The sequence below is a fragment of the Schistocerca serialis genome, chromosome 3 (assembly GCF_023864345.2).
Source record: "Schistocerca serialis cubense isolate TAMUIC-IGC-003099 chromosome 3, iqSchSeri2.2, whole genome shotgun sequence".
Taxonomy (NCBI): Eukaryota; Metazoa; Arthropoda; class Insecta; order Orthoptera; family Acrididae; genus Schistocerca; species Schistocerca serialis.
In genome coordinates this window covers 775,227,654-775,240,840 of record NC_064640.1, presented here as the reverse complement: position 1 = coordinate 775,240,840, position 13,187 = coordinate 775,227,654, and the positions used below count along the sequence as shown (strand labels likewise).

The window sequence follows — 13,187 nt, the reverse complement described above, 5'->3', positions numbered from 1 at the left end:
TGTCACTGTTTGTGATGTAACGATAATTTTAAGTGTCCAATAAGCTAAAGTTGATTCCATGAGAATTACTAAAATTAATACAACTCCCCACAAGTCCCTGAGAGGTGGAGCCACTATGATTAACCATATCTGTTTTGATTTTTAAATACAACTTGAAATAAGGCATGTACCACGGAGACACAATTCAATCACTCTGCTCATGGCTGACGTGCCACCAGAGCGTAATTTATGAGAGCAAGCACACTGATGTCGCTGTGTTCGTGCCACGGTGTGTTTTGTTATTTTGAAAATATGTTTTTATGCACATTCTCCTTTCAAATAGAGATTCACCATATGTTGTGCAATACCAGTAACCAAATGTTTGTTACTTTTTTTTATATTTACATGCAGAAAATAAAGCTATTTCAATCTACTTCTGATAAAATAGTGCATCTAGATACAATTTGCTGTGAAATAGCATTTATTAGTTAAGTTCACATTTTGAGGTAAAATTTGCATCTAAATTCACATTTATCACAAATGAGAATTTTTCTGGTCCCTAGTATACTTGTGAAACTGAAAAAGCATTGTAATTTTGTTTGTATTTTGTACAGCCAAAATCACGAAAATGAAAAAGCACATGGACAAACTTTCCTTAGACGCAAAGCATTAAGTGGACAACAGTACACAGTGATGTTTTTAAAACCTAACACTGCACATGAGGAAGCACCATGGGCCTAATTATTTTCAAAATATATGAAAAAATTACCATAAAAGCAATAACCCTGTGTCAAATTGAAGGGAATCAGCTACTACACATTTCACACTCCATTATCCAGCAGCAAAGCGAGATCCTACAGAAAAATATCTGTGAATGAAACACAATAAAGCACTGCACTTGGAAGCAATACCACCAGACAAAGACAATATTGAGAAATTTTCATCAGGGAACGATATGTAGCAATATCACAACTATATGCAAAGTAAAAATGACAAAAAGATCTAAAAATCACAGTGGAAATCAATATTGCCTGGTAATGAAGAATACGTCTCCAATTGTGATAATTTCATTGAGTGCTAACAGAAGATCAATATATTTGGACACTAAGAATCCTTCTTTAAGGAAGAAATCTGGTACAGTTGAGTATGTATGGACTTCCTTTCCATAAATTCCTAGGAAAAATGTCCAACACGAAACTGTATAGTGCGATCCAAAATTTGCCGAAAATGGTGATGAAAAGTGAGACCATTACTGGACTGAAATGTCGCGTGTGCATGGATTGAAGACAATGAGAATTTGCTTGACCATACCAATCAGTAACGACAAATTGAGTAGGGGAAAAATAAATAAATAAGGTGTGTGTGTGTGTGTGTGTGTGTGTGTGTGTGTGTGTGTGTGTGTGAGAGAGAGAGAGAGAGAGAGAGAGAGAGAGAGAGAGAGAGAGAGAGAGAGATTGCTATGATAAAGCAAATTTTCCTTGTCTTCAATCCAAAACTTAACCAGATAAATGCATTCCCTTTTCTCCAGATACCAAACACAGACACAAACGAAACAGTTTAAGTCCTTTCGTTAAATAATTTTCACAGAATTACTGTTACTATTTCAAATTGCAAACTTACCTGCAAATAAACTCTACAGTATCTGGAAGGTAGCTGAGTATATGATATTTTTCATCTGAAAGTCCTTCACATCTTGAATGGACCCAGCAATTGCATTTCACGCACTCCATCATCTAGGGTAAGACAGTATCACATATTACATACAGAACAGAGCATAAAGCATAACAAAAAGTTAAATATCTGAACACTATGTTGCAAGATGAAAGTAGCACAACACACATGGTTCTACACAAACAAAACCCTTATAGAACGAAATCAAATAATTTTTGTAGCAGTGACAAAATCACTAATTAGGAAGTGGACTGGTAAAATATCTTTTATCATCAATATCTACCTGTCTTCAAACTGGTGCTCATAATATCATGTTACATTGGTACACCATAACAATTTATATAATTTTTGAATGCAGAGCAGACAGATAAAATCTGTAGAGTGCAGTAACACCTGCTGATACTCTATCTCCCCAGTCCTACCTATATACTGTTTAAGCGCACTGAATGTTCCTGGAATCTGGAACAGAATACTACAAGCTCAGAATGATTTTTTTCTCTCATCAAGTACAATGCCTCACAAAATAAGACACCCACATTTCTGAAAATTGGAACACCTAGAAAAGATACATGTGAACGAACGATCTGTATAACAAAGATCACATATATGACAATACAAGAACAAGGATTGTCAGACAACCGTGATAAAAAAAATTCTAAAAATATCTGCTCATTTGTATTCCTATAGTTCATCAGAAAACAGCTGTTACTATATATTTATGTAGTACATATGATACCCTCATGTCATCCTTACAATACAGGGTCTCGAGTGCATTTTCTATGGTGTTTTGGTGATATTTGCAATTTTGTTTTTTTGCAATGTGTAGCTGGAGCCACCCGTGTGGGGTTGCTGGTCCCCCATCGCGTGCCTCCCCAAGTGGCGGATAGGTGAACGTCCTCCAGGTATGTGGGCCAATGGCTTGGATGAAAGGCAGAGAAGCCCCAACCATCAAATGCTGCCTTGCAGTCAGTAGAAGGATCTACAAAGGCTAAGGATGTTCCTCTGAAAATGGAACCAGCTACCCGGCGAGCTGCAAGGAGTAACCCCTCAAATGGTTGGGTGGAAAGTTAACCATCTTCCCCTGTAAAAATCACTTGCTGCAAATGCTAACAAAGGAATAAGCCGAACAGATATTTTGATGATGACCCCATCAAACAAAAAAAGGATAAGAGATATGTACATATGAACATGGAATGTGCGGAGCGTGTACCAAGCTGGAGCCCTATGGCAGCTGCTAATGCAAGTAAACAACTACGGTATACTACTATTATCTCTCCAGTAAATTAGGTGGAAGGGAAGTGACACAATGGACTCCGGAAATTTCACAATCATCTATAGTGGCGGGAGGACATATACCTTTGGTACAGGTTTTGTAGTTGCTAAAGGACTGAAACATGCTGTAATGCACTTCGAACCAATCAATGAACGGATGTCCATATTAAGATAAGGGGAAAATTTTTCAAATAACAATTGTAAATGTACATGCACCCACAGACGAGGCAGATGAACAACAGGATGAGTTTTATAGAAAGGTAGAGCAGCTGTATGATCAGGCTCCTAAACATGATATTAAGAGTTTAATAGGAGACTTGAATGCAAAAACAGGAAAAGAAGAGGCAACTATAGGAAGACATTGCCTCCATGAAATATCAAATGACAATGGAATTAGTGGTTTGGATTTTGCTATAAGTAAAAACATGACTGTCAGCAGTACATGTTTTCCACATAAAAAGACACACAAAAAAACATGCATGTCACCAGATGGACAAACTAGAAATCAGATAGACCATATATTGATTGACTAAAGGCATGGATCAGACATCATGGATGTCAGGAGCCCATGTAGAGCTAACTGCAATTCAGTGAGAATTAAGTACAGGCAAAGGATTTGGCTACTGAGTAAACAAAAAGGCCACAAACAGAAAAGTTTTGACATTAAGAAACTAAAGTCAGAAGAAATACGGAGAGCATATCAGATGAAAAGAGAAGAAGGGCTTTAGAACGATACTGACACATAAAATCAACATATAGAAATAATGTGGAAACAATGTAAGACTGCAATCTTCAAGGCAGCTGGGGAGGTTTTGGGACATGTACGGGTTCAAAGGAAGGCAGATTGGTTGAATGAAGAGTGTATGAGAAGACTTGAGGAGTGTAACATAGCATGAACAAAATTATTTCAGGGAAGAACTAGAGCAAATCTGAATGAATATAATGAGAAATGCCTTGGAGCTAAAAGGGTTTGCAGAAAGAAGAAAAGAGCACTAGAAAAGAAAAATGGAAGAAACCGAACAGCTAGGAGAAGAGAAGTAAAGTACGTGAAATGTACCAAAAGATTAAAGAAGAAAAGGTTGGGTTTCAAGCCAGAACAAATGTATGCAGAAATAAAGACGGGAATTTGATAGGGGAGAGTAATAAAACACTTGGCAGATGGGCAGAATACTTCCAAAAGCTACTGAACCCGGAAGTAGGATTAGAATAAGAAGAACTGGGGGGAAAACTTATTACGGACCAGAGGTTGTAACACAAGAACCTGCACTGGAGAAAGTGATACAAGCCATTAAGACATTAAAAAATAATAGGGCACCAGGAGATCAGATTCAGGCGGAATTTCTCAAATATGGTGGGGAAGCATTGTGGAAAGCAATACATAAAGTAATACTGAAGATCTGGCAGGAGGAGAGCATGCAAATGGAGTAGAAAACAGCTATTGTGTGCCTCATACATAAAAAAGGAGATGAATTAAACTGCCAGAATTACCGAGGAATATCCTTGCTAAATACTACCTATAAATTTTTCTCCACGATCCTAACTAGGAGGCTTACTCCCTATCTGGAAGACAGAATTGGACACCATCAGAGTGGCTTTAGAAGAAATAGGTCAACAACTGACCAAATATTCACATTACACATACTACTTGAAACATGTTATGAACATCAAGTAAACATGCATCAGCTTTATACTGATTTTACATAAGCCTATGATAGCATCTCAAGAATGACATTGCTGAATGTGATGGAAGAAGCTGGGATACCTAAGAAGCTCATTAAACTTACTATGATGACCCTCAGTGAAACCAACTGTAAAGTAAAAATACAGGGCTGAATCTCCAGAGATGTGGAAGCAAAAAAAGGGACTGACACACGGTGACAATATCTCCTCACTGCTACTCAACCTCTGCCTAGAAAAAGTCTAAGTCAGATAGAGATAAATAGAGTAGGAACCATTTTTAATCGTTCATTGCAGTACCTAGCCTACACAGATGATGTGGCATTACTTGCACGAAACACTGCTGTGCTGGCTGATGCCTATCAACAAATGGAGAGAGGTGCAAGGGAAAGACCAAATATGAGGTATGCCCACAAAGTAAGTTCCGTTTGGTTATATAAAACAAATGTGTACAGATACAGAAAAAATATTTATTGTACAAAAATCTACAACTATTAAACTAATTTTCTACATAGCTTCCGAAATTTTGTAGGCACTTGACATAGCATGGCACATGTTTTTGTATTCCCTCTTCATAGAAGGTTGCTGCCTATGTATTCAGCCACATGGTAACGTGTTCTTTCAGCTCGTCATCACTGCTGAAGTGTTGACCACCAAGGACAGATTTTAGGTGTAATAAGAGATGAAAGTCGACAGGAGTGAGGTACGGGCTGTATGGAGGATGATCAAACGCGTTCCAGTGAAATTCCTGTAAGAGTTGTTTGGTCAAATTCGCTGTGTGGGGTCGGGCATTATAGTGGAAAAAAACAACACCTTTTGACAGTAATCCTAAGCGCCTGTTCTGTATTGCGCAGCACAATTTCTTAATGGTCTCACAGTAACAATGTGCATTGATTGTTTGGCTTCGTGGTAAGAAATCAATCAGCAAAATGCCTTTTCTGTCCCAAAAAAAACGGTACACATGACTTTTCGTGGTGTCAAGATTTGCTTGGGCTTAACCTTCGTTGGGGATGAAGTGTGCCTCCATTCCACTGATTGCCGTTTTGTTTCAGGGGTGTCGTACAATACCCAAGTTTCACCCCCTGTGACTATCCGAGAAAGAAAACCATTGCCTTCTTCATTGTAGTGTGTCAAAAACTGAAGTGCACTGCCCATCCATTGTTTTTTGTGTTGTTCAGTAAGAATTTTGGGTACCCAACATGAGCAAAGTTTTCAAAATTTCAGTTTTTCAGTAACAATTTCATGAATTAGTGATCGTGACATTTGTGGGACTTCCATAGCAAGGGCACTAAGTGTAAACTTATGGTTATGCTTAATCTCCTCTTCAATTGTGTGAACCAGTTCATCAGTAACCACAGACGGACGTCCACTTCGTTCTTCATTGTATGGGCACTGATAACCGCGCTGTTGAGTGCCCCACAAGCCAATCATCATCATCGTGCACTTGATCACGTCCTTCATTGAACAGTCTGACCCACCTTCTAACCATTGAATCACTCATAGCAGGCCGGCTGGTGTGGCCGAGTGGATGTAGGCGCTTCAGTCTGGAGCCGCGCGACCGCTATGGTCGCAGGTTCGAATCCTGCCTAGGGCATGGATGTATGTGATGTCCTTAGGTTAGTTAGGTTTAAGTAGTTCTAAGTTCTAGGGGACTGATGATCTCAGATGTTAAGTCCCATAGTGCTCAGAGCCATTTGAACCATTTGAACTCATAGCATTTTGTCCGTAAACCTCACAGATTTGCCAATGAATTTCTTTCAGTTTAACTTTCTTTGCATTTAGAAAATGAATCACAGATTTGATTTCACATGTGGCGGCTGACATTATAAAGAAGCACTACAAAGCACACGTCGGCAGCAGCGATCTGAAAATGGCATACATGTCTTCTCCTAGAGTCAGAGTAACTGCCGTGCATGCTCGGAACGGCGATTGTAGCGCTACTGTGGATAGAAATAGAAATGGAACTTACTCTGTAGACAACCCTGAAAGGGTGAGAGACTTCAAGGAACTCGGATCGACTATCACAGAGACAAATGACATCAGCAGCGAGGTGAAAGCTAGAACAGCAGCAAGCAACAGATGCTACTTTGCCACACTACTCATGCTTAGCAGCTCACTTCTATCACGGAAATATAAAATCCTCATTATAAGACCAGTTGTTATGTATGGTGCTGAGACATGGACCATGACTGCAAATGAGGAAAGGATCCTTAGCATTTGGGAGAGAAAGGTTCTGCGTAAAATATACAGCCCAATATACGATCAAGAAGGTTGGCACATCCGTACGGATGCGGAATTAGAACAACATTTTGAAAAACCTGAAATTGTCACTACCATTAAAATAAGAAGACTGCTATGGGCAGAACCCATGGTCAGAATGGAGGAAAATAGAACATGTAAGAAGATTTTTGATGGCTAGGCTGGGGGCAGACAATGGATGGGACATCCCAGAAAGAGATGGGTGAATGGAATTGAAGAAGACATGAAAAAGTTGGGTGTCAGAGGATGGATACGGAAAGCCATGTACCAGATAGAGTGCCAGGATATTATGATGCAGGCCAAGGCCCTTCAAGGGCTGCAGAGCCGAGTAGTAGTAGTAGTAGTAGTAGTAGTAGTAGTAGTAGTAGTAGTAGTAGCAGCAGCAGCAGCAGCAGCAGCAGCAGCAGCTGCTGCTGCTGCTGCTGCTGGAGTCAGCCCAAACAAACACTTCTCACCATGCCTTTCATGCAATGCCCAGAGAGATATGGAAGTGTCAGTTTGTTTCCCTTTACAAACAAATTGATTATTAAAGTGGAATTTTATGTGCTCATTCAGTAGAGTGGTCCCAAATTAGTCAAACACAATATTTGTCTTGTCAGTATGTATTAACAGGGTCAGTAAAACACGAAGAATAATCAGTACTTCAGTAGTGACCATAACTCCCCGGCCAGTGCCAACTGCTACCGCCATGCAGCAGTGCTGTTGCTCAGTCACTCCTCGAGTACTGGCTATTCTTTGTGTTTTACTGTCCCTATTAATTGATATTGATGAAAAAAATATCACTCTTGACTAATTTGGGACCACTGTATCAAATGAGCACATAAAATTCAGCTTTAAAAATAATTTTGTTTGCAACAGGAAACAGACTGACACTTTCCGTTGACACTGGGTGTTGTATAATAGATGTGATGAGCTGTATTTGTTAGGGCTGACTCCAGCTACACACAAACAAAATTGCAAATATCTGCAGATATACCACAGAAAATGTGTCTGAAGACTCTTGGGAGAGAGAGACCCTGTATAAACACATTCAAAAAAATGTTTGTTTGGTGCCGTATAAAATGAACACAGAATCAGTCATGTGTATCAGTCTTTTACTTACACTGTCCTTACTACAGCATAGTACACGCTGTTCCCTTGTAAAAGACAGTTCTTCAGTTCCAAAAACCTACATGTTGTTATGGTTGCTGTTCACACTTTTGCCCACAAATAATAGTCACGATCGCATGTTTTATTTAACTATGTTTGCTGACAATATCATTTAATAATGCAAACTGAGTTTTCTGTTGTCTCCAGATGCCTTTTACATACACAATCTTCTTTATCTACATCTACAAAGATACTCTGCAAGCCACAATACAGTGCATGGTGGAGAGTACACTGTACCACTACTAGTCATTTCGTTTCCTGATCCATTCGCAAATAGAGTGAGGGAAAAATGACTGCCTATATGCCGCCATACAACCCATAATTTCTCGAATTTTATCTCTGAGGCCTTTATGCGCAATATATGTTGGCAGCAGTAGAACTGTTCGGCAGTCATCTTCAATTGTCTGTTCTCTAAATTTTCTCAATAATGTTTCTCGAAAATCATGTCACTTGCCCTCCAGGGATTCTCATTTGAGTTCCCAAAACACCTCTGTAACACTTACATGTTGCTCGAACCTACCGGTAACAAATCTAGCAGCTCTGAATTGCTTCATGTCTTCCTTCAGTCTGATCCGCATGGATCCCAAACACTTTAGCAGTACTCAAGAATAGGTCGCACCGTCGTCCCGTATGTGGTCTCCTTTCCAGTTGATCCACACTTTCCTAAAATTCTCCCAATAAACTGAAGTTGATCATTTGCCTCCCCTACCACAGTTCTCATGTTCGTTCCATTTCATATCGCTTTTCAACGTTACGCCCATATATCTGAATGACTTCACTGTGTCAAGCAGGACACTATTAATACTGTATGCGAACATTACAGGCCTGTTCTTCATAATCATCTGCACTGACTTTTTATGAGTCTTACACCAAGTATTTGCATATATGCAATTGTGCTCTGTGCAAAATTCTACTGGGCAGTTTCCAATTTCATTCCTTTCCTCCAGTCCACATTCTCCAGCTATTTTTTTCATTTTCATCTTTTCTTACTATTTAATTCTAGTCCCTCATAACAAAGTTACGTCTTGCTTAATATACTGTATAGTTCATTTAATCTCGTCAGACATTCTTTCAATCACTTCAGCATCTGCAGAGCTGGTATGCATTCAATACTGTGGTGGGTTGTGGCTTTGTGTGTATCTCATCTATGATGATTTGTTGACTTCACTGTTTGTGATAGTGTACTCACATTAACTATCCTTACTCCTGTATTACCCCTATATGATCTCGTGTTCATAAACTTGTAGCCATGTGACCAAAAATCATGGTCTTCCTGCAACAGCATTTACTGGTTTCATTATATCCAACTTCAAACTATCCATGTCTCTGACCTGTCTATTTGATTAAATGATTTAATATAACATACTCTTACCCACAGAGGTGATTTCTTTTCACATCACCCTTCTGATCAGTACTTCCCAGAGATCCAAATGGTGGATGATTTTACCTCCAGAATGGATACCATCATCATTTAATTATGCAATACAGCTGCATGTCCCCAGAAAAGGTAACAGCTGCAGTTTACCATCAGTTCCTGATGTCCAAAATACCAATATATTAAGGACTTGTTGGCCAATGTTACAAGGCAAGATATGTCAATTATGCATACTTTTTAAAAAATAAATAGAAAGGGCGCACTACAAAGGAATTACCTGAATGGGACAGAAATCTGTAGATGTGATGTACATGTACAGACAAACAAATGATTTCAGTTTCACAAAAATTGTATCATTTATTCAAGGAAAGGAGCTTCACAAATTGAGTAAGTCAACAACATATTGGCCTCCCTCTGGCTCTTGTGCAAGCACTGATTGATTCAGTTGTTGGCTGTCATCCTGAGTGATACTGTGCCAAATTCTGTCCAACTGGCACGTTAATATCATCAAAATCCCGAGCTGATTGGAGGGCTCCACCCATAGTGCTTCAAATATTTTCAGTTGGGGTGATATCTGGTGACCTTGCTGTCCAAGGTTGGGTTTGGAAAGCACGAAGACAAGCAGCAGCAACTCTTGCCCTTTATGGGTGGGCATTATCTTGCTAAAATGTACACCCAGGATGACTTGTCACAAATGGCAACAGAACATGGCGCACAATATCTTCAATGTATTGCTGTGCTGCAAGAGTGCTGCAGATGGCAATCAAATGGGCCCTGCTATGAGAAGAAATGGCACCCCCAGACTGTTACTTATGGCTGTCAGGCCGTATGGTTCAGGTTGGTATCCCACCACTGTCTGTGGTGTCTCCAGACACGTATTTGACCTGGAATCTCATTCACTGGAGTAGAGTTGTCTTCAGTGATGAGTCCTGCTTCGAATTTAGTCCGATGACAAGCAAATACATGTCTGAAGATGCCCTGGACAATAGTGGGATACCAACCCGACTGTCAACCACCATACGGCCCAACAGCCAGGAGTGATGGTTTAGGGTGCCATTTCTTTTCATTTTGTTTGGTTGTTATCCACAGCACCCCTACAGCACGATACGTTGACTACATTCTACCCCGTTTTGTTACCCTTCATGGCAAGTCATCCTGGGCTTGTATTTCAGCAAGATAATGCCCTCCTGTACACTGCAAGAGTTTCTACTGCTCGTCTTCTGGTTGCCAAACCCTAGCTCAGCCAGCAAGGTCGCTGGCTCTCTCCCCAACTAACAACATTTGGAGCATTACAGGCAGAGCCCTCCAACAATCTCAAGATTTTGACGATCTAACGTGCCAACTGGACAGAATTTAGTGCCATATCCCTCAGTAGGACAGCCAACAACGACAAGCTGAATAATTGCTTGCATAAGGGCCAGAGGTGGATGAACACGTTACCGACTTCCTCAATCTGCGAAATTCCTTCCAATTTTTTTGAAATTGCTATCATTTCTTTGTCCGTACATGTACACCATATCTAACAATTTCTGTCCCATTTGGATAATTTCTCCATGGTGTGTGTATTTTTTGGTCCTAAGACTGTGTAATTTTGGTCAGTTCAACACCCCGTAACAGTCAAAGATTGAGAGCGAGCACTCAATTGAGATATGATTGATTGCTACTAAATGAAAAATTTATCTTAGTTCTGATGCAACCCCCCCTCCCCCCCCCCCCCCCCCCCCACACACACACACACACACACACACACACACCTACAACATAATAATAATTTTTTTTTTCCATAGTGCATTTTACTTACATTTACTCTATCAGTTGTAATCAAATGATTTGACTTTTCACTTTTGGTTTCCTTTTAGAAATTACACCTGATGTTGTTAATATTCACTGTCCACCTTTCACTATTAGTGACATTCACTTACCGTATTTACTCGAATCTAAGCCGCACCTGAAAAATGAGACTCTAAATTGAGGAAAATAATTTTCCCGAATCGAAGCCGCATCTGAAATTTGAGACTCAAAATTCAAGGGGAGAGAAAAGTTTTAGACCGCACTTCCAAATCGAAACAAAGTTAGTCCATTGTAACATGAGACACAATTGAGGTCGAATGGATGAAGATACAGCTACAATAGTTTGGTTCGAGTCGTAAGCTTAACTCTTAAGCTTTACCAAGTAGCCATTGCTATGTGCCAGGCGCTCCGTCCGTATTTATACAGGTACCCTTCCTTTTTCACGTGCTTCATCTGGTTTGAATCGATTGCTTATTTTGCTATGATCTGGTAAGTGCCGTTCTCTTTGTTATATGTGTTTACGTCACTATAAGCTGAAAATGCATTATTGTACTGTGTCATAAATGTCGCATTCTGATAATGATTGTGCACGACCTGCTGCTGCTCGCAGCATGTCTTGCTTTTGTGCGTGCTACCGCCACTTACAATTTTTTAAACTAAAAAAAAAAAAAAAAAAAAAAAAAAAAAAAAAAGAGGAAGAAGAAGAAGAAGAGGGGAACTGTCTCATTAGCAAAATAATGGCAAGAGACTGCTGTTTGTTGTTACTTACACTGCAGCTTTCTTTGATAACAAGGAATCAAATAATAGACTGCGTATGATAGAAGATGTTCTGAACGAGAGTTTAGCGAAAATTTTTCTCCGTTTGAAAATCTTTGCAGACGCCTCTTAAGTACATTACATTCTGCACAAAAATTAGATTCATCTTAGATTTAAAAATCTAGTCAGTTGCCATGCTTCATTTCTGACTGTATCACTATTCAGCATAAGAATAATATGAATATAAACATGACATAATATGTATATTCTTCCACGTTTGCTCTTGTCTCACTCCAGTTTCGTAGTTCATTAGGCAGCAAACACGAAAGAATACATGGCATAATGTTTACATTCTTCTACCTTTTGTTTTAATTTATTTACTGACGTAGAGGTTTTGGCGCCAGTATTTATCTTTGTGCCTGCTAAGCATGTCTGAGTAGCGCTACGTATATTCGATGGCAGAAGTTAGTTGTGGCAGCACCTACCAACATTTTTCAGAACTTCCGCTTACTTTGCACTCAATTCTAAGCCGCATGCGGTTTTTTGGATTACAAAAAGGCACCATAAAATATTTTTTACATGGATTAGGAGAGGCAAAGAACAAACCAAACAGTGTCATAAGCAGGAACCTAGACTACAGATTCTTTTGTTTAGTGATGGAAGTGTTTTGTGATTGAAGTATGAATGAAGAACCTCATCTGGCACTCACAAGTATGTTTGTTCAAATTTGTACCTATAGCTTTTTTGATGTAGAGGGGTCATTTTTTTCCTACAAAAACATTTTGACTGATACATGCAGGAACCCCACAGGACAAATTTAAAAATAATGTTAGCTGTTAACTGTGCAAAAAGGGAAGTGAATTAACAAATTGAGAACAAAAATGATAGTGCATCTTTTAATGTATTTTTCACTTGATCATGCATGTATTGTAGTTTGACAGTGCAAGAATGCACACATATTTTGTGACTGTGCACATAATTCTCCTTTTTTAATTACCACATCAGTAATCAGAACACTAAAAAACCTAATGAATAAGCCACTTTCATTAAAAGGTTTTTTCATTGTTGTCCAACATCAATGTTTCACCAAGTGTTATAGAAATAAGTATTCTGATGATTCAGAATACTCCTGAGCAGCACTGTTGCTTGTTTCAGAGCAGTTCACAACAACATCAAGTTATTTTACAAAAGAAATGTGACACAGTTATTACTAGATAATAATATAACGTGTTTGTCAAAGAAAATGTAAGTTGTTAGG

The 13,187-nt window shown here is 39.2% G+C and overlaps 1 protein-coding gene across 1 annotated transcript in view; it reads right to left on the bottom strand.

Moving 5' to 3' along the window:
• LOC126471220 (histone-lysine N-methyltransferase trithorax) overlaps positions 1 to 13,187 on the bottom strand; it is a 233,252-nt gene that overhangs the window by 48,628 nt on the left and 171,437 nt on the right. The window contains exon 11 of the mRNA XM_050099344.1: positions 1,600 to 1,712. Coding sequence (XP_049955301.1) covers positions 1,600 to 1,712 — 113 coding nt within the window. The remainder of the gene's footprint in view (positions 1 to 1,599; positions 1,713 to 13,187) is intronic.